At 37.4% G+C, this 20,576-nt stretch overlaps 1 protein-coding gene and 1 long non-coding RNA gene across 6 annotated transcripts in view; one reads left to right on the forward strand and one right to left on the reverse strand.

The window, feature by feature from the left end:
- SAP130 (Sin3A associated protein 130) overlaps positions 1–20,576 on the forward strand; it is a 27,083-nt gene continuing 6,507 nt past the window's right edge. The window contains exons 1-18 of one of the 3 annotated variants that reach the window (XM_032225213.1): positions 1–415; positions 2,220–2,334; positions 2,474–2,712; positions 4,655–4,822; positions 5,082–5,193; positions 6,497–6,621; positions 7,064–7,188; positions 7,559–7,709; positions 8,056–8,146; positions 8,529–8,633; positions 10,134–10,275; positions 11,285–11,403; positions 12,411–12,713; positions 13,462–13,636; positions 14,073–14,177; positions 16,152–16,510; positions 18,198–18,446; positions 18,746–18,871. In XM_032225213.1, coding sequence (XP_032081104.1) covers positions 2,226–2,334; positions 2,474–2,712; positions 4,655–4,822; positions 5,082–5,193; positions 6,497–6,621; positions 7,064–7,188; positions 7,559–7,709; positions 8,056–8,146; positions 8,529–8,633; positions 10,134–10,275; positions 11,285–11,403; positions 12,411–12,713; positions 13,462–13,636; positions 14,073–14,177; positions 16,152–16,510; positions 18,198–18,446; positions 18,746–18,871 — 2,803 coding nt within the window. In that variant the 5' untranslated portion in view covers positions 1–415; positions 2,220–2,225. The remainder of the gene's footprint in view (positions 416–2,219; positions 2,335–2,473; positions 2,713–4,654; positions 4,823–5,081; positions 5,194–6,496; positions 6,622–7,063; positions 7,189–7,558; positions 7,710–8,055; positions 8,147–8,528; positions 8,634–10,133; positions 10,276–11,284; positions 11,404–12,410; positions 12,714–13,461; positions 13,637–14,072; positions 14,178–16,151; positions 16,511–18,197; positions 18,447–18,745; positions 18,872–20,576) is intronic. The other 2 variants (XM_032225212.1, XM_032225211.1) reach the window with 2 other exon arrangements.
- LOC116513904 overlaps positions 8,640–20,576 on the reverse strand; it is a 23,410-nt gene continuing 11,473 nt past the window's right edge. For all 3 annotated transcript variants that reach the window (XR_004256054.1, XR_004256053.1, XR_004256052.1), the window contains 2 exons: positions 10,165–10,259; positions 8,640–9,444 (listed from right to left, as the gene is read on the reverse strand). This is a non-coding gene — a long non-coding RNA (uncharacterized LOC116513904). The remainder of the gene's footprint in view (positions 9,445–10,164; positions 10,260–20,576) is intronic.

A 20,576-nucleotide genomic window follows, 5' to 3' on the forward strand; every position in this document is an offset into this window, starting at 1 on the left:
ACAGGAGACCGTCACTCTGCCTCCCGAAGCTGTCTCCATGGGAGATGGCCAGCCAATCCTGTGGCTAGTGGGCGGAGACAAGCCTAGGTGTTCCGCCTCCTTGTAGTCGACCAATCGCATGTCTTCCTTTTGCTTCAACATCTCGCGACACCTGACTGAGCCGCCGTTCGGAGCTCGAACTACAACTCCCAAGACTCTTTCCGCCACCGCGGCTCAGCCAATGGCTGAGCAAAACGAGGCGAAAGTCTCACCACGGTGGGCGGGGCGCCCCGAGACCCAATCGATCTGAAGGGGGAGGGGTGGTTTGCTGCAGCAGCGGAAGCAACACTCCCGATTGAGCCCCCTCGGTGTCAGTGTACGTCGTAGTGCTTCTGGGAGTTTTTCCGGAGCGATTCCGCCGCGCCCTCCTCAGCAGGTAAGTCGTGAGTCGAGGGAAGGGCTAGCCTTTAAGACAGGGGTCTGCCCGAAGCCCTCATCGTTCTTTCTAGTCACGGTTCAGTAGATATCAATCCGAGTGATCCCTTTCTCTTTTCTCCTGGAGGCTCTGTGCGGAGTTTGTTGTCGGTAGCTGCAGCTTTTTTATTCGGTCTGAACATCCGAGTCCTTTATTCTGCGCGTCTTGTTTCACATAGTGACCAGAGAGGGATGGGAGGCGGGCTTTAGCTGGCCCTAATTAGCCATTACTTATTTTCTTATTGGTAACCAGGCGTAGCCAAAGTGGGTTCCCCTATTGGTTGGCCTGTAGTGCTTTTCATTGATCCGGATTGGTCGGCTGTTGGAAGGTGAGACTTTCCAATTGGCTGGTGAGAGAAGGGGCTGGACTTTTAACGGCGAAGCCAGTGGGCGGAACTTATTTCAAGAGAATAATTCCGCCCGGATCTGAGAGAAAGGGAGGAGCTTCGTGTGACGCCTCTGGCTTGTGTGTGTGTGTGTGTGCGGGGGGGGGGGGGGGGGGGGTCTGGTTGTGGGCTTCGCAGTAGTTCTGCGACCGTCATGATTCGCTTTTCGTCTGGAGAATTTTACCCTTAAAGTTCTTCCGATCGCGACACTCTCCGGCACGGAAAGTTGGAAAGAGCCTTTAGCCCGGACTGCCTTATTTGGAAGGCGAAGGTCCCATTGATATCGGGCACGAGGCTAGGTCGCCTTGGAGCCGCTGCCAGTCACATTTCGCTTAAAAAGACATTTGTAAGATGTTAGACTAGAGGCTGCAGCACTGTGTTCATCTTGTGGGTCCTCATGGCCTGCGTTAGGGCATGCCTGCAATGTACTTTGAAAGAAGTCTGAAAGCTGAACGAGAAACGCAGAGAACCGTAAGGAGGTTCTAGGACCTCTGACTGATTTTTCGGACAATTTCAGGCAAAAAGTACCAATTTAATGTGGATCAATGATGTGATGAAATTACACTTTTTTTACAATTTACTTTAAGACTAATTTATTGATTGTTTTAAAAAATATCTGTTTGCAGTGCTCAGAAATAGCCAGCTTTTCCTTTTCAGTCTGGCACCTGTTAGACACTGGTGACTTTGAAATAGAAATGCTTTTATACCCACCAGAAACAATTCAGAGCACACTGTTCTTACACTTTGAGAACTACAATCTCTATCCACCCATCACCTCCTAAATTAGTTTAATGACTATTTCCCAAGAAGTGTATATAAACTTGCATTACCACTTTACAAAAATATGAAATCACTGATAATTATCCCCAGTTTGTATAGCTTGTGTCAAGCAGTGAGTTAGATCTTTAGTATGTGACTTAATTATTAGAACAGCACTTGAAGTTCAGTGTCAGGCTTTCACAAGTTCATGGTGATGAAGTATTTATTAAGTATTTTATTAAAATGTACTCCAAACACATTTAGAACTTCATTCTCTGCAAACTTAATTGATTATCTTTGAACACTGTAACTTATTTTTGAATAAACAGTTGATTTGCTTGACATTATTTAGCATTGATAGTTGTCTCCTGAATGTCTAAAAACTGATTTGATTTCCAGCTGCCGTTGCATTCATACATTTTTATTATAATTGTTACTAAACATAATTGAGCTGTTTGAACTATGTAACTAAAATTTTGGTGTGATAATGCTTATAAGTCAGTTGTAAATAACTATGATAAAAAGTAAAAATGCAGGCAATAGAGTTCACTGAGACTTCTCAACAAAGTATTCTGTAATGTGGGCATCTGAATTTCTTATAATTGCATGTGTGCTTCACAGGCGGAAATGAGTTCTCAGCAGTTTCCCCGTACTGGAGTTCCTCCCCCAAGTCTAGGTCCAGCTCCTCCTATCTCCGCCGGTGGACCTGCTGGACTGATAAATCCAGCAGCAACAGGTGAGGCATTTTTACCAAGAACGATGTTCCATGGAAGTAAGTCCATTGAAACTAAATGTAATGTTTATATAGTTTCATAAATTATCACCTTTCATAGTAATGGTTCAAATTTTCTATACTGGTTTTCTTCCTTTTCCAGTAGTGAATGATGAACCTAATCGAGAATTGGAAATGGCTCCCAGAGATCATGTGGTTCCTGCTGGCTCTCTTCAGTCCCGTGAAGAGAAGCAGGAAACAGTGGTAGTTCGACCATATCCACAAGTGCAAATGTTGACTCAACACCATACAGTGCCATCAGGTGTACCAGTTACAGTGGCAGCTCCTCCAACTCATTTGGCTCCAGCAGTGCCACTTACCTTTTCTGAAGGGCTTATCAAGGTAATGAAAACTAATTTTATATACTACACTGAATTGTAAATATTTTTCTCACATTGGCATTTGATGCCTTAGGTATTTTTTATTTACGCTGATTTATCGCAAATAATTAATCTAAATTTCTTTTAGATTTCTTTTAGATTTCTTTTAGATTCAGTGATAGTTTTTTAAAACTACAGAAAGTAATTGAATATAGTAGATATGTAGGAATAGTATGTAATAACCCAACTTTTATGTGTACTACTAAATGCCGTTCTTTAGATATTTTTGAATGTGAATTGGGAACATATACTGTATGTTTAATACACTAATATCATGATTGGTTGCGCAGTCAGCCAAATCAGACTGGATTTGGCCATTTAATCCACCTACTGACTCCATCCCAAGGACTAGAGATAGGCATATGTTATTGTTTCATTAAAAATACTTGCAGGTTGTAAGTTGTTCCAAATGAAGCAATTGACTAGTATTGATTTTGTTAGTGCCAATGGTGTTCAAATGGTGCTTCAGTTGTTTTGGGATTGCACCTAAGACTCCTATTACTATTGGTATTAACTTTGCTTTCTTTTGCCACAATTGTTCAACTTTTATTTGCAGTTCTTTGTGATTTTCTGTGGTTCTTCTCTTTTACTCTGCTATCTCCGGCTATTGCCACATTCACTATTCAGAGTTTTTTGCTTTCTTAATGACATTTGTTAAGTCTGGGATGTTATGTGGCAGGTATTTATCTGTTTGAATTATAAAATCCTAGGGCACTTCAGCATTTTAGCTTTCTACTACTTTGTCTATTTTGTGGTCCCATCAGGTCTTGCTTGTAGTCCAGTGGTGTTTCTTGCACATATTCCAATGAACTATTGTTGCTGCTTTGTCATGCCAGGGTTTGTAGTCAGTCTGTGTGATCTTGTGGCAGCTAACTAGATGGTCCACTTGAGCTTCTTTGCAGAGGTAACATTTATTGTCTATTTCTGTCTTCTCAGTATTGGCATTGTACACATTTATTAAGGAACAGAGCGTAAGCTGTTCCAAGTAAATATGCCTTTTGCTATTGACTGATGAAATATTATGATGGTGATTCATTGCAGTCAGCCAGATATTCAGACTGGATTTGGCATTTTTGTCTATCAAGTTCTTTCCAAGGACCTGGAATAGGCAGAGGTGGATGTTTGATGGTGTTACAGATTTCGTCGCAGCATGTAAACTGTTTCCAAGTAAAGCCACCTTTTGCAATTGATTGATAGTGAATTTGTCAATGCCGATAGTGTTCAAGTGGTTCTCCAGTTCTTTTGAGATTGCACACAAGGTGCCTATGACTATTGGTACTATCTTTGCTTTCTTTTACCACAGTTGTTCTATTTCTGTTTGCAGGCCTTCATATTTTTTTATCTTCTCCAGTTCCTTCTGTTCCATTCTGCTTTTTCCAACTACTGCCACGTCCACTATCCAGACTTTTTTGTGCCTATCTGTTTGAATTCTAAAGTCCCAGAGCACATTTAGCTTCTTCATTTTCTATGACTTTCTATTATATGGTCCCACCAGTTCTTGTTTGCAGGCAAGTGATATTTTTTGCAAATTTTCCAATGCAACATTGTTGCTACTTTGTCATGCCATTACTTGTAGTCAGTCTGTGTGATCATCTTGCAGCAGCTAACCAGGTGGTCCACAGTTTCTTCAGCTTCTTTACATTAGGTGGCACTTGCTGTTTGTTGCTGTCTTCTCAATTCTGGATTTTAAGGCAGTGGTACACAATGATGGCACACAGTTCCAGCTATTGCCCAATTCCAGCTTCCTTGGTAACATGGCCATAGGGAGGGATGGTGAGAGTTTATAATGCAGCAGTATCTGAAAAACCACTTGTTGCCTGCTCCTGCCATAAGGAAAAATAACTGATACAGACTCATGTTATTTCTATGTAAAGAGCAAACAATTGTATCTTTGTTATTTGCAGCCTCCTTTGAAGCCCGCAATACCCAGTCGTCCTATTGCACCAGCCCCACCAGCCCCACCATCTACTCTGTCTGGCCCCACCAAAGTCCCCGGGCAGGTTACTGTAACAATGGAAAATAGCATCCCACAGGCATCTGCTATTCCTGTAGCAACAATAAGTGGACAACAGGTATTTTTTTTTCCTGCTAAAATATATTTCTTAAGACTATGGAAGAGAATTAAAAAGCCTTGATTACGCTTCTACTGTAAAGATGTATACTTAAATTTTACTTTTGTATTTGTTTTAAAACTTCAGATTAACCATAGTTATTATTGTATAATAACCATACAATTCAATTAATTGTAAATTTGTGAATTAAACTTTTCAAGACAATTCTACACAAGATTTTACATGTAATTTTTAAAAAATTATTTTATTTTATATGCAGGGGCATCCCAATAGCGTGCACCATATTATGACAACCAATGTTCAGATGTCAATTATCCGAAGTAGTGCCCCTGGGCCTCCTTTACATATTGGAGCTTCTCACTTGCCTCGAGGTAGTAAAGTTAATTGTACTTTCTTGGAGCAAATGATTATATAGCAATTTTGTTTGGATAAGTTTTAGATATGGAAAATATAGATGTTACTCCTAAAGTGAAGCATGTGGAGAAGGCTGGACTTGAATCTGAAGCAATTCCATTTAATTACATTCTTGTCAGGAGATATAGTATATCTTTGTGGTGTTATATAGTTCATTGATCCTACCAAAATCTCAATTGCTTAGGAAATATCACAATATAGTTATGGTTGTATGTTAATGTTAATGACTACAGTTAAGGTCAATGAGACTCCCACTTCAAGTCCCATTAAAGAGATTAGTCTTCAGTTGCATTCACAGTATGCTAAGCTCTAAGAACAGTTGCTTAGGTTTGTCTTAGCAGCCTGATTGAAATGGTGATGTTATACTTCATGGTTTACCATAGTGTCTGAGCCACTGTAATTTATCCAACCAATTATCGAAATAAGTCAGACCTATCTTCTTTGAAAACAGGAAATATGTTCCATTGGGCAATTGTAAGAGGTGGCTGAAGGGCTGAATTTCTTTGATGTCATCATAGAAACATGGGGTGGATGTTCTGACATTAAATAAGTTCAGATTTCTTGAACCAGACGTAGTGTTTCATATATATATACTGTATATAGTGGTATTTGTTCTCCTGAAGTCATATGGTCTTTCCCTCTTTGTCTGTTTTGTTTCTCAAGGATAAGACACAAAGATTTAACCAGACCAATAGCATATTTCCTTAATAATAATGATTGTTCCTAATAATTATGAATGAATATGTATATATAAACATATATGATAAAATATCATAAATAATCAACATTTGCAGACAAACCAATAATTTTAGGTGTCAGAATACACTCCAAAATTTGGGTTGAGGACATATATAAATATATATTGTAACCTTGTTAGAAGCGCTGATACATTCTGTACATATTCGTGAATAAGATCAAATTACCATTAAATGTTAGGATTTTTCCCCCTTATGATAATGAAATTGACAATGAAGCCAACTTCCAAGGAAGATGCTCTCCTTCAATGGATAGATTAACCACGTAGTAGTTTGTTAAGAACGTTCTAATTTGGAGTTCTGCACGAGGTGTTGGATTAGATGGCCCACTTGGCTTCTTCCAATCTCTGATTTTAAGTGTGGCTGAGCTCACTGCAGTTGGAAGCATATGCACTGGTAATATTCCTTCTTAGTTTTTTATCCTACATAAAAGCTGCAGCTAACCTGACACTTTTAAAATGGGACATTAAATGTTATTCAGTCATATGAGTATGGTTTCTTTCAGGTGCAGCTGCTGCTGCTGTGATGTCAAGTTCTAAAGTAACAACTGTCTTGAGGCCAGCTTCACAGTTGCCAAATGCAGCAACAGCACAACCAGCAGTTCAGCATATCATTCATCAACCTATCCAGGCAAGTAGCAGTCATGAAGTATTGTCATTTAATTGTTTTAATACTTACCTTTTGTCTCCTCTAGTAAGAAATCACTTTGAAGTTTCAGTGGCTCACTGCATAAATAATTTGGGAATTCTGGCAGCTTCCTTTCTTAACATTATAGAAATGGTTTTGGAGAAGCTACTGTAAATAAAGTCTACCTAATAATGAACTTCAAGATGTCTTTCTACTTAAGAGTTTCAATTGTGATAGTTGATCAAGTATTTTTCTCTTTTTTCTTTTCTACTTCTCTAAAAATAATGGCAATTTTATCATATTTTATACAGTTTAATATTATCTAGGATATAATTTAAATATCAGTTCTCACTGTTTAAAGAAACTATTAAAGAAATAGTTGAACGTTCTTATAATAATGAAATTGCAATGCTGATAAGATACTATTTTTCTCTTGCCTATATAGTCTCGGCCTGCTGTGACAACCTCAAGCACTATTCCGCCTGCTGTAGTTGCAACAGTCTCAGCCACAAGAGCTCAGTCACCTGTTATTACTACAACAACCACACATGCTACAGAATCTACTCTCAGGTAACCACCACAGAACACAGCATTAAGTAGACCAAGTATATAATTGGAAGGTATATATGTATTTACATGTTGATCTATTTGCACCTGAGGATCATTTTTTACGATCTGGCTATTACATACAGGCTGTTTCAGATTGCCTTCTTAGATAATTGCTCCATCAGCCACACCATTTTTGCACAGTATTTTGCTATGCTAATGAGTTTCCATGCACTGTAAGTTATCCATGTAATGTGAAATCATCCTGATTCGTGCTCCAAGAGGACAGTACTTGCTACTGACATATTAATTTAGGTAATGCACATCTTAAGTCATGATATCTCTTGAGTCATTAACTTTTAATTAACCTAGGTAAAATAATGTTTTTTTACAGTCGGCCAGCACTGTCAATTCAACAGCACCCACCTTCTGCACCTATCAGTATTCAGCGTCCTGCCCAGCCAAGGGATACAGCAACCAGAATTACTTTACCTTCTCATCCAGCCATAGGAACACAAAAACAACAGCTTCACCCCATGGCTCAGGTAAATTATTATGAATGCAGTCCACCCAGTTATTTCTTCTTCATTGAGGCATTCAACACATCACACTTCGGGAGCAACTTCATGGTTTTTTTGTTTTTTACTTAATAGGTTGCATGATCTCAATTACTGCGTGTTATGTTGTATGAATAATGGCTTAATAAAGTAATAGATCTTTAAGTTGTTACTTTATTCAAAAGTTATTAATTTATTCAATAAACCATGATTTTAAACCACATGTAGATACGTTTTGTAAGGGCTAATAGCTTGGCAACTAGTTCAAGCTGATACAGTAATATTTTTAAGCACATTTTCAACAGTTTTTAATGTACAACTTTTTCATCTACAGAAAACAATTTTTAGTACTGGTACTCCAGTAGCAGCAGCAACTGTGGCACCAATTTTAGCAACAAATACTATTCCTTCTGTGACTACAGCTGGTAAGTATCTGTAGTTACATTTCTTCAGAACTATTTGTAAAACTAAAAAAAGTTATTAAAGTTGCAACTCTGTCCAAACAAAATCTTTTGCCTCACAATAGATTTGAGTGACAATAGCAACATTTTGGTGGTCAGGAGCCATATGTAACATTTTGGGAGAAAGCAAGATTGTAGGGGCAAAAATACAGTCTAGGATTTGGGGTTCATCCCTTTTAATTAGCTCCACGGTATCATACCATGTGAAAAATACTGCTTGATATTTGTTTTAGCTTGCTTCTATCAATAGAACATATTTTCTTGCATAGATTATTGTTTTTTTTTTTGTCTATATTCATTGACATTTTCTACACAAAGATTTAATTGTATTACGTTTTTCTTCTAGGCTCTATACCTCACACTCAAGCAGCCCCTACTACAATTGTCACTGTGACTATGCCATCACATTCATCCCATGCAACAGCTGTGACCACTTCAAACATCCCAGTTGGTAAGTGGGTTCTCTTATTAACTGTAATTTGATTTGTAATATTTAAGTAATATTTTACTTTTGTTTTTCCAAGAGATCAGCAATTTATTAGTTAATAAACTTATGTGCCGCCCATCTTGCCTAGAGGCAGCTTACAGTCATAAAAACAAGAATAAAACTTTAAAATGATAAATATTATTACTAAAATGATTTAAAATTGATCAGATGGGAAGGAAGAGAGCAAGATGTACACAGGAGAGGAAGTGGGATCTTAGTCCATTAACCACCTCCAGAATGGCATGACCTCGGTGAGGTCCCAGTCAGTTGGTAGAGCCAAGTCTTCAGGTACTTTCAGAAGGCCAAGGATGGGTGTGAATCTTACATCAGAGGACATGTTTCGGAAGACAGAAAGGGCTCTTGTCTTGGGATCCCACCAATTGGAGTTCCTTGGCTAATGGAATCGAGAGCATGTCCCTTCTGCCAATATGGGTGAGTTGGGCCAATTCCATTGGGGTGAGATATTTCTTCAAGTAGCCTTAAAAGCCATGAAGGGCTTTAAAGATGATAACCAACATCTTGAATTGGACACAGAAGCCAACATCAATGCAATATGAACCATCATAGAGGCCCCAAGAATGTCCACATCACTATATTCTGCACCAGTTGTAGCTTCTGAATACTCTTCAAGAGTAGCCCCATTCACAAGCATGAGATGACCAGGACTTGAGTGACTGTGTGCAGGGATGCAAGATCCAGGAAACTGGCACGTAACACATAGTTGTGCAAAGGCTCTCCTAGCCATGACTGCCATCTAATTGTGGAAACATCCCTCCTGTAATGAAGAATTGTATCACCCACCTGGCAGTTGCTGTCCTGGAAGCTTTCACTAGTCAGGAGGGACAGGGATCTAATTGGCAGGTGGTTACACTAACAGCATTGAGCACACTGTCCACTTCATCAGAACCAACAAGGTCAAACTTTCTAGATAACTGAGGAAGCCCACCCCAGGTATTCTAATGGACCTGCACCGTGCTTGTATTCCAACTGGGAACAGATACAAGTCACTGGCCATCAGATGTTCTCTAAATTTCTCTGCATAGCCTCAAAGTTGATCACATGACACCCCCCTCCCATCCCAGGAGGGACCTGGAGATTTTGAAACAAGCCACTAGTGACACTGCAGACTCAAAAAGGGCAGAGAAATAATGGTGTTTTTGTGCTCCTACTGTCACAAGTAAGGTTTTAATAGAGACTATAGCTCATAATTAGTCAGATTCATCCCTCATTTTCATTCAGAAGCTCTATAGGTATCTCTGTACCTATATAATACTTTATGAATTGTATATATCACATTTCTACTCAGCTCTATGTTTTCAGCTCTAAATTATCATGCACTGTCTTTCTGTTAAAAGGACAATACAGAGAGGCTTGGTTCCCTGAACATCATTTCTGCATGTTATTTTCTTAGTCTTAAGTTTACTGAGTATGGTGAATAACTGGATTGTCCTTGTTACTATACAGCTAAAGTTGTCCCCCAGCAAATCACACATACCTCTCCCCGCATCCAGTCTGATTATACAGCAGAGAGGAGTAATCTCATTCCTATATCTAGTCACCGTGCATCTCCAAATCCGGTGGCAATGGAAGCTAGAAATGATAATAGGTAAGTGAGCTTATTTTCTTATACAGAAAAATAATTTCTTAATCTTGGATAGATAGAATCTATATTATTACAGTTTGTAAAGTAATAATTTTTTTGTGTAATTCTATTGAATATGTTATGATTCTGAAAAAATTAAAATTCCATGGGAACAAACCCATTCAGGTAATAAAAATAGAGAATACCTTGAATTATGTTGCTCAGTAGTGTGGATGCCTGGAAATGAAGGATAATTAAGAGCAAATACAGGCAGTCCTCCACCTACAACCATTCACTTAATGATGGTACAAATTAATGTACCATTGTACATTTGAAAATGTCATTTATGGCCTAAATTTCAACATGACAGTCACCCTGCTCTTATGGCCACATGATCACAATTTAATGCTTAGCATCTAGTACACAGTTGTGATTAATCTGTTGTAGCATCATGTTGTCATGTGATCACAATTTGTTATATTTTTAGCCAGTTGGTTAAGATGGTTTTGCACTTATGATCATAGTGACTTGACTTAGGACTGCAGTAAAAGTAGTCAAAATGGCATTCTGTTCTCAACTGCGGCCATAAGCCAAGGATTACATATAATGCTCCTTGTCAAACATTTAAAACTTTGCTGTATTTAGAAATGATTGTAATATGTATGCGCTTAAAAATGCATTTCTAACATGTGTCAAATATATACAGTGCTGTTCTAGATTAATTATCAATGGAACTGAGAGATTTTTTAAAAAACCTGAGGCATTAAACATGTAATATGTAAAAATCCTTTCCTTTACCCCATATTTATTCTTTTAATTGGATTATAATGTGTCAAGGTATAGAAAGAAATGAGTTGCTTCTAGAATCTTTACAAATGTCCTTCTATTTTTTTTAAATCCATTGTTTCCAAATAAGCTAACAAATAAGATTTATAATTTGTACTATAATAAAATGTAATACTCACAACTATAATTTATTAAATGGATCTAATTGCAAGACTATATTTAAGAATTCTCATTTCCTCTCCTGTAGACAGTCAGTGCCTGTTCAATTTCAGTATTTCTTACCAACATCGTATCCTTCGTACCCTTTGGCTGCCCACACTTACACACCTATTACCAGTTCTGTATCCACTATCCGCCAGTATCCTGGTAAGAATTCACTAATTTAAGTAATTTACAGTGGTGTTTTACTTGAGTAGCAGTGTAACTTTATCCATAAAAACAATGTTTAAGATGAAGGTGTGACTGCAAATTATTGGAGTCTAAAAAAGAAACCCTAACCACCAAGCGTAAAAGTAGAAAAACATTTTTGCTTAATTAAAATAATGAAACAAAAAATGGGATTATTAAATATTTATATACTTATTATTTATGTACTTATTATTTATTTGCTGCTCATCTCATAGTCAAAGTCTCTGGGTGGCTTACAACAAAATGCTAGTAACTTATTCACCTAGTTTCTTCAGGTGTAAATAAGCAGTACAGGTAGTATTAATGGCAGTGTTTTATGGCATTTTAATACAATAAAAATCTGAAATCTATATGAAAAATGCTTTTTCAGTGCTTTTCTAAGTGTACAGGTTAGCCACATGAATTATTTAGTAATAATTGCAGAAATCATATAAGAGATTAAGTTCTGATTTATGCATTGCAAAGAAACAACTCTGGCAATGAGCTTGGGTTACATGCTATGCAATATCTCAATTGTAAATATAAACTATATTGTTGGAAAATACAAGCTAAAATAATCCAACAAGTTTAAGTTCAATGAATATTGAAATGGAAACTTTCTTATTTAAATTCACAATCACTTATTATATGAGTTTTGCAATTATATGGTTTGTTTTTATCTACACTGGACTATTACTATATCATATATAATAATTTGGCTAATTGAACATGCTGTGATGAATGGAGCTGGGATATGAATTGAATATGTTATCTTGAGTTGGTGTGAAAGCAAATAAGTTTAGTGGCACTAATCATGTTCATTCAAATTATAATATAACTAAAGCAAAATGTTATTGTGTAGATTTAAAGCTAAACCTGATGTACATAAATCTTAAACTTTTGTTACGATCAACTACTACTATATAATTGTATGTACTTCATTACTCCCACACAAACCAGAATATTTATTAAGCATGTTGTTCCAGTTTCAGCCCAGGCTCCCAATTCTGCCATAGCGGCTCAGACTGGAGTAGGAGTAGCTTCGACAGTGCATCTTAATCCCATGCAGCTGATGACAGTAGATGCATCCCACGCCCGTCATATACAGGGCATACAGTCTACACCAATTGGTGCACAGGGGATACAGCCAGCACCCATCAGTGCCCAAGGAATACAGTCTACGCCAATTGGAACCCAAGGGCTACATCCAGCTACACCAATTGGCACTCAAGGTCTTCAAACCGCACCATTGGGGCCTCAGCAACCACAAACTGAAACCAAGACATCAGGTTTTTATTTATTCTGATATATTTGTGACATATAGAGATATAGATATATTCCAATAATTACAATTTTCTTTGTAGATTGCAATATAAAATTTAAAACCATAAAAGATGCAGGAATTAAATCTAAAACAGAATCATCAACAATATAAAACCAAATTTCAATAAAATTTAACAGTATGCAAAGAATTGAAAGGGTCTTAATTTAGTAGTAAAAAAAACCATAATGGAGGCCCCAATTAAAGTTTTCTTTTTTTCTAGTAGCCATCTGCTATTTGGACAATATTTGTGTTATTAAAAAAACACATTCTGAACACCTGCTTTTTTAAGAAGTTATTTTGATTATGCTGGAATTTTTAAGGAAACATACAAAGGATTGCAGAGAGGATATATTATTTAGAGTGAGACTGCTATTTTGTTGTTCGTACTTGCAACTTTATTGCAAATGTTCTGGTGTCATCAAGCAGGATAAAATTTCTGCTTTCTTTCAATCTACAAGATTAGAAATGTATATCACCTTTTTCTCTGAGGAAGGAGTTAACTACAATCTGATTTATTATTTGGAGACTTTCTGAAGGAGAATGCTGTATTGAACATCATTAGATTTAATTATGAAAATATATAGATAAAGCACCCTATCAATTAAAAATATCAATATTTGTGATCCAAACATAGATTATTTTAAGGAAATTAAGTTATAATTTCCAGATAATCACTTCAACTAATTTTTTATTTTTCTGACCACTTTCACTAGTGGTTTTGGCAGATGGAGCCACCATTATGGCCAATCCAATTAGCAATACATTCAACTCTGCTTCAGCTTCAACTACAGTGGTGCAAACTCATAGCCAGAGTGCCAATTCTAGCACATCAGCTCAGGGTTCATCCCCACGCCCAAGCATTCTCCGAAAGAAACCTACTACTGACGGGTGAGTAAAATTGCAGTTGCAGTAATATTCATGCAAATATTTATGATATGCACATCACCATATCAGAAGTAAATTTATTTTGTAACATTTATTTCATCAAGCATATTTCATACCATTGACACTACACTGCTAATAAAGCATAAACAAAACTATAACTCTCAAATTTTCATATGTCTGTATTTTTTATCATATGGAGATCAAAGCTATAAAAAGTATTTTTAAGTCTTTTTGTTGAAGCTGTCAAAATTGCTGGACATAGTTTTGAATGAATCTTTAGGCTTGCAGAACAGAATAGTACATTGCATTTCTTGTTTTATCCTCACTGGAGAGCTACTACAATATTTTTAAGTTAATTACAATGTTGATTTATACTGTTTAAACAGGTATTTGTGCTTATAAACAAAGGAATCATAGTAGTTGGCATGTTATTTTGCAGGCTGGCAGTGAGGAAAAGCCTAATTCCTCCTCAACCAACTGAGGTAACTGGCCCTCGTGTAGAAAGTTCTGTGAGAAGTGCAAGTGGATCACCAAGACCAGCTGGGTAAGATTCCCCCCCCCCCAAAAAAAAACCCTGATATTTTAGCTTTGGAAACCAAAATAAATCTCATGGTAAATATTTAAAACAAGTTTTATATATATATATATATGTTATATTTATGCTGATAAATAAATAAAGGGAGACTAGTATAGATCTATTTCAAGCTATTTAGCTCTCATCAGCTAGCCATACCCAAGTTTTTGGGAATCGAACCTGTGCTCTATTGCCTCCCAGGCAGGGAGTTAACCATTTGAGCTACAGAGACCGACTCCTTTATCAGCCAGCCAGGGTGGGAGGTATATACTTAAAGTCACAACCCCTGGTATGCCCAAGTATGGGAGGAAGGTCACACTTCCACTCTCTGTCATTAGGCTCGTCACAAGAGTCCATCCAGACAGAAACCCAATATTTTTTACTTTTGGGAATCGAACCTGTGCTCTATTGCCTCCCAGGCAGGGAGTTAACCATTTGAGCTACAGAGACCGACTCCTTTATCAGCCAGCCAGGGTGGGAGGTATATACTTAAAGTCTGCAGAGTCTGCTCTGCAGCTCAAATGGTTAACTCCCTGCCTGGGAGGCAATAGAGCACAGGTTCGATTCCCAAAAGTAAAAAATATTGGGTTTCTGTCTGGATGGACTCTTGTGACGAGCCTAATGACAGAGAGTGGAAGTGTGACCTTCCTCCCATACTTGGGCATACCAGGGGTTGTGACTTTAAGTGTATGTATATATATATGTATGTATGTATATATGTATGTATGTATGTATGTATGTGTATGTATATATATATATATATATATATATATATATATATATATATATATATATATATATATATATATATATCATTCACTGAGCTAAGTTTTTTTAGTTTGTGTAATTCAAGATAATTCAAGGATACGGTTTTCTGCAAATTGAACTCTGCCTCAAATTATCTCAATCCATAACCATCCTAGCTCCTATTCCTGAATCATAATATTAATACTTCTTTAAGGAAGAGGGTAATGCCATCTGCTTTAAAGGAGTGGTAGGGCATCTCTTTTTTTAAGAAGGTACTCCTGGATGCCGTTTCCACACATGGTTTTTAAGGAAGATTATTGAGAAAATGATGTGAAATCAGCTAGAAAGGACAAAAAAAAAAAGGAATTGGTTGCTTGGATCCTTTCCAGTCAGGATTCAGGCCCCATTATGGGAAAGAAACTACTTCATCAGAACATAGATGTGGGGAATATACACATATTTTGTCTTGGTCCTGTTAGACCTGTAGATAATGTTCAATTACAGCTCTCTACTGGACCAGCTGCAAAAGCTGGAAGTTAGGGGCACTATTTTAGAATAGTTCTACCCAAGTAGATTGCTTCAGTGGTGATCATGGATGCAGAACGCTGAAATACACAGAAGCTCCAGCAGAGAGTCCCATAAGGCTCAGGGCTTTCTCCCGTGCTATTTAATAGTTAAATGAAACCAATGGGAGAAGTCATCTATTCGTTCAAGTGAGGTATCATCAGTATGTTGATCAAAGTAATTAATAATATATTCCCATTAGGAACAATGACAGAAATTTTGGACAGTTTTCTGGAGATTTGAGGGTCTGGATGGGATGAAACAGGTTTGGAATAAACCCTACCAAAACAAAGCTGCTGGTCATCAGCAAACATTTAATAATATGGTCTCCAAAGTTATTCTGGACAGGGTTGCACTCACCCAAGAAGGTGGTACATGATTTGGGAATCATCCTGGATTCCATAGCTCCTGGTTCAGCAGAAAGTAGAAGCTGAGACGAGGAGACTCTTAAAGAGAGAAAAGGTCAGAACTTGTGTTGGGGAAGGCTTCAATATTTGCAGTGGGTTCATGGTCATTTAATGTCTGAACATATATGACTCTGCTTGTATATATGACTCACTAAATCATTGTAAGTTTATTGTTATAGGATCTTGAAAAAAGAGTCTAACTTTTTAATTTGTGTGTTCTGTCTAGTGTTAAACCTAAGCCAGAAATTCATGTGTCAATGGCCACTCCTGTAACAGTGTCTGTGGAGGCAGTATCCATACAGAGTAATGAGCAACCTCCTGTCTCAGTTCCTTCTTCTCAGCAGCCACAGTCTGCCATTCCAACAATCATCACGGCAGCTAGCCCACCTTCGCAGCCCACAGCTGCTCTATCAAGCATTCCAGGAACACTTCCAGCTCCTCCACCTACTTCAGCCACAGTTGTAACTGTTCCTCCACCTCCATCAACCATAAGTGGTATCCTCTCTACAGTATTGGGTCCTGTTGTACCAGAGATAAAAATAAAAGAGGAAGTGGAACCTTTGGATATAATGCGACCAGTTTCAGGTATGATTTTTTTTTTTTAATTTATAGAATCATAGGGCTGGAGGAGACCTTGGAGGTCTTCTAGACATGCTCACAGAGGGAATCTTATATCATCCCAGTAAAATGGTTCTCCAGTGTACTTTGAACACCTTTAGACTTGTTTAAATAATTATAAAAGAGATTAGAATTGCTTAGGAAAGCCAACTTAAGCATTTGTTTCAAACTGATTTTATATGTGCCAATCAGTCACCTTTAGATGAGATAGGCAGCATATAAATCAATCAAATAAATAAATAACGGTGAAAAGACTTGTTTCATTTTAATTGCTTTGATTTTCTATATGACTTCATAAAGAAGTTTGTAAATTACTGCACAAACAAAAAATAGCATATCACTGAAAACTTGGGGGGGGATTCCTACATAGGTACTGTAATTGCCTGTAATTGAAGTATCTGTTAAAAACGTTAATGTTTGTGCAACTATGAGACATGAATAAGAGTCACACCCAACATAGATTAGGGTTGCTATTAAAGTCTACCTCATGGTGGTACGGGTATCAAACCACCAGTACATCTATGTCCTTATTTCAGCTTTAGACTATTATTCTACACCCCTGCTTCAGATAACCCAGACTCTCCTGGATAAGGGGAGTACTGCATGGAAGAATTTGCAGAGTTTCTGTCAGATAAAGATGCTTGGATTCATTCCCAGTTGGACACTTGTGTTGTCACAAACCCAAAGGAGATGTTTGAGGTTGAATCTTGCCCAGTTATCTGGAATCCATTTGAACCTATTTGGCTCCCAAAAGTGGACCTGGCATTAACATTGTGAAGTTGGTGATAGAGGTGGTTGTTGAGCAACAATTCCAGAGAACTTTGGAGGAAGTGGTTTATCTAGATCAGGGCTTTCAAACTCACAGCACGCAGGCCGGATGCGTCATGCGCTGGTCACGCCCACGCCCGATTTAGCGAAGAGAAAAGTCATGATATGTCATATGACGCCATATGACATATCATGACATATGACATATGACACAAGTTTGACACCCCTGATCTAGCTTGTACCAAAGCTGCTTTTTCCAAAAGGCAACTGGAATTTCTTGGTTTTTTCTTTGAAAACATTTTACTTCTCATCCAAGGAGCTTCTTCAATTGTCAGAAATAGATGGGGAGCAACAGGCTTCAATTAAACCCTGTTTCCCTTTTGGAGGAAGATGGATGGCTATATAAATTTGATTAAATAAGCAAATCATTGTTTTGTGTTCAAGGTAAAAGGGAAACTGAGTCATTATGAGTTTGTAGAGCCCCTGAGGCTCTTTGCTTGTTTTTTGAATTTTGCCTTAAGTTACCCCAACTTTAAATGTTAAACATTATCATTTTTTAATTGTATTTATGAGGCTTGAAATTTTCATAGTTACTGTATGGTTCTCAAATGTAATCAAAAAGGCTAATTGTTTGGTTTCTTAGTACAATACCAAACTGTTGAAAAGAACCCCCAATAGGGAGACAGACTATTGCAATGCTTTTAAAACATCTGGGTGAATAATCTTGCAAAATATTCTAAAATGACTGTCATATAAATGCATGTCACAAATAGAGCAAGTGATGCAGCACACTGCATTTTCTGGAAGAAAAAGCCAGAAAATCTGGACTATTTCCTAAACCCTAACTGTGAAATGTCTTAAGCATGGTTCTCTTTTTCCTTTCCAGCAGTCCCTCCACTAAGCACAAATAGTGTATCGTCATCTGTTACATTGCTAGCCAACAATCTTACAGTGCCCCAAAGTGACTTACTGCCAGGTGCTTCCCCAAGGAAAAAACCACGTAAGCAGCAACACATCATCTCTACAGAGGAAGGGGATATGATGGAGACCAATAGCACGGATGATGAGAAATCCACTACCAAAAGCTTGCTGATAAAGGCAGAAAAGCGCAAATCACCTCCAAAAGAATATATAGGTGATTATTTGAATTCAGAAACAAAATTTTTATTTCCTAGTTAGTCATCTTTCAAAACTGTATCTATTCAGCCACCCAAATACCAAATTTCAGGAAAAGGGGAAAAGGAAGAACTTCTTTATTTCCAAAAACCATTACAAATTGAATATTTTTCACAGATTAATGCTGGAACTAGCATTAAACAAAGCGGAACTGACCTCTGCTTTAAGAGTCAGTCATTAGGATTACATTAATTTTTTGTAGTTCATAATACAAACTTCTCAGTGAAGCCTAAATAGTTATTCTTAATTTTTTCCTAGATGAAGAAGGAGTGAGGTATGTGCCTGTACGTCCAAGACCACCCATAACTCTGCTCCGTCACTATCGCAATCCATGGAAAGCCGCCTATCATCATTTCCAGCGATACAGCGATGTCAGAGTAAAAGGTATGTCTTCCACTACACAATTTGTATAGGTGTATTGAAATGACATATTAGCCATCAACAATGCATGCAAAAGTATATTTAAAAACATATAACATTTCAACTGTATATATAAGATAATCTATATCATTTTTCCAGTACCTATTAGGTACAATAATTTCCAATAATCTTGCTCTTTTTTTGTGCCCCAGCAACTCCTGACATTATTGTTCTGAAATTCATAGTAGCATTAAAATAATATGATGTGTCAGATCCACAATAAGCTTAATACGTTTAGTTCACTAAAATCCACAGCTACCCTAAACCATAAACCTGATGGTCGTTGGCCAACGCAACCCATCTCTCCCCTCCCCCATTTTAAGAAAGCGCAGTCTTTTATTATATATTTTTTAATCTAACAATTATTGGAATATATCTGAGCTGAAAGTATCTTTAGAGCTTTCCAACAGTTACATGGTTTTTCTTGATGGCTAACATGAATAAATTGTATGGGGAAAAAACACAGACTTGTTTATACTGCAGTACATATTTGGACCACAAGGTATGACCTTTACATGTGTAGTGTGCCTATTGACCTAAAGCAATTATATTACTCTAATAAATATCCACATAAAATAGAACCCACTATTAACAATAACCAGTGCCGATACATATTCCAAATATATTTTTCATTAATTCTTCATTTCTTAAATGCCTGTCTAATAACCAGATCTTAGCAAGTATTATGTTAGTTAATAGTAGTGTTATTAGTGGAGATATCCACGTTAAGAGAATTCTGGTACAGAACACTCATCTTCTAATCTACTCCTCCTGCACCACATAGGAAGTAGAGACCCTCAGTATGTGTTCTTTGCCACCAAATTCTACATGGAACCAGTAGCCTCACAATTCCCAGCTGCCAAACCATGGCATTTTATAGGTTATTACAAGCTTGAATTTGTACCAGCCAAAGTTTCTAGCAAGCCAATGTATAATAAAAATTAGAGAAATTCCATCTGGAAATAATGAGGGCACAAGTGCCTATCAAAAGCTCTAATCATCTCTATATTCCAGAGACTGATAAGTCTCCCAACAGAGTTGTTATCCCGGTTGTTGGGAATTTCCCATGTTTTCAATTTGATCAGGCCATATGAACAGATCCTGTACCTCTACTGTAAATTATTAAGTAGATATAACAAGTGATATCCACCTTCTTGTGCAGGCTTGCACAATTTGTAGAAGGGGAAGGATCACACTGATACATTAAAAATACCCAGTGCACTGATCAGATGTTTCCCAACTAATAGAGAGGTGGCAGCACTGGAGCTGGAGGCATTGGAAGTGTTTAGCAGGTGCCTTTAAGAGCAGTGGCAATGTGAATTTTTTGACCTTTTTTTTAAAAAAAAATGCCAGTGGGTCAAAGGGTGTTTAGCAGGCTTCATGCAGCACAATATTGGTAAGGCCTGTAGTAATATTGAGTTACCGCCAACATTTCTACCTGGTCTCACTGGCTCAATCTTACAGCCATCTGTAAAACAGAATTTCTGGTAACTGTCACAGCTCCAAATGAAAAAGTGCACTCTGCCCTGAGGCTGATATGATACCAGAGATCCCAGTAGGCATATTTTGGCATCAACATCACTCAGTACCTTCAGTAAAACTTTTATTTGTCCAATTTATATAGGCATCCATCTCAGAAAATATATGACTCTGGATGGCATACAACAAA

The sequence above is a fragment of the Thamnophis elegans genome, chromosome 10 (assembly GCF_009769535.1).
Source record: "Thamnophis elegans isolate rThaEle1 chromosome 10, rThaEle1.pri, whole genome shotgun sequence".
NCBI lineage: Eukaryota > Metazoa > Chordata > Lepidosauria > Squamata > Colubridae > Thamnophis > Thamnophis elegans.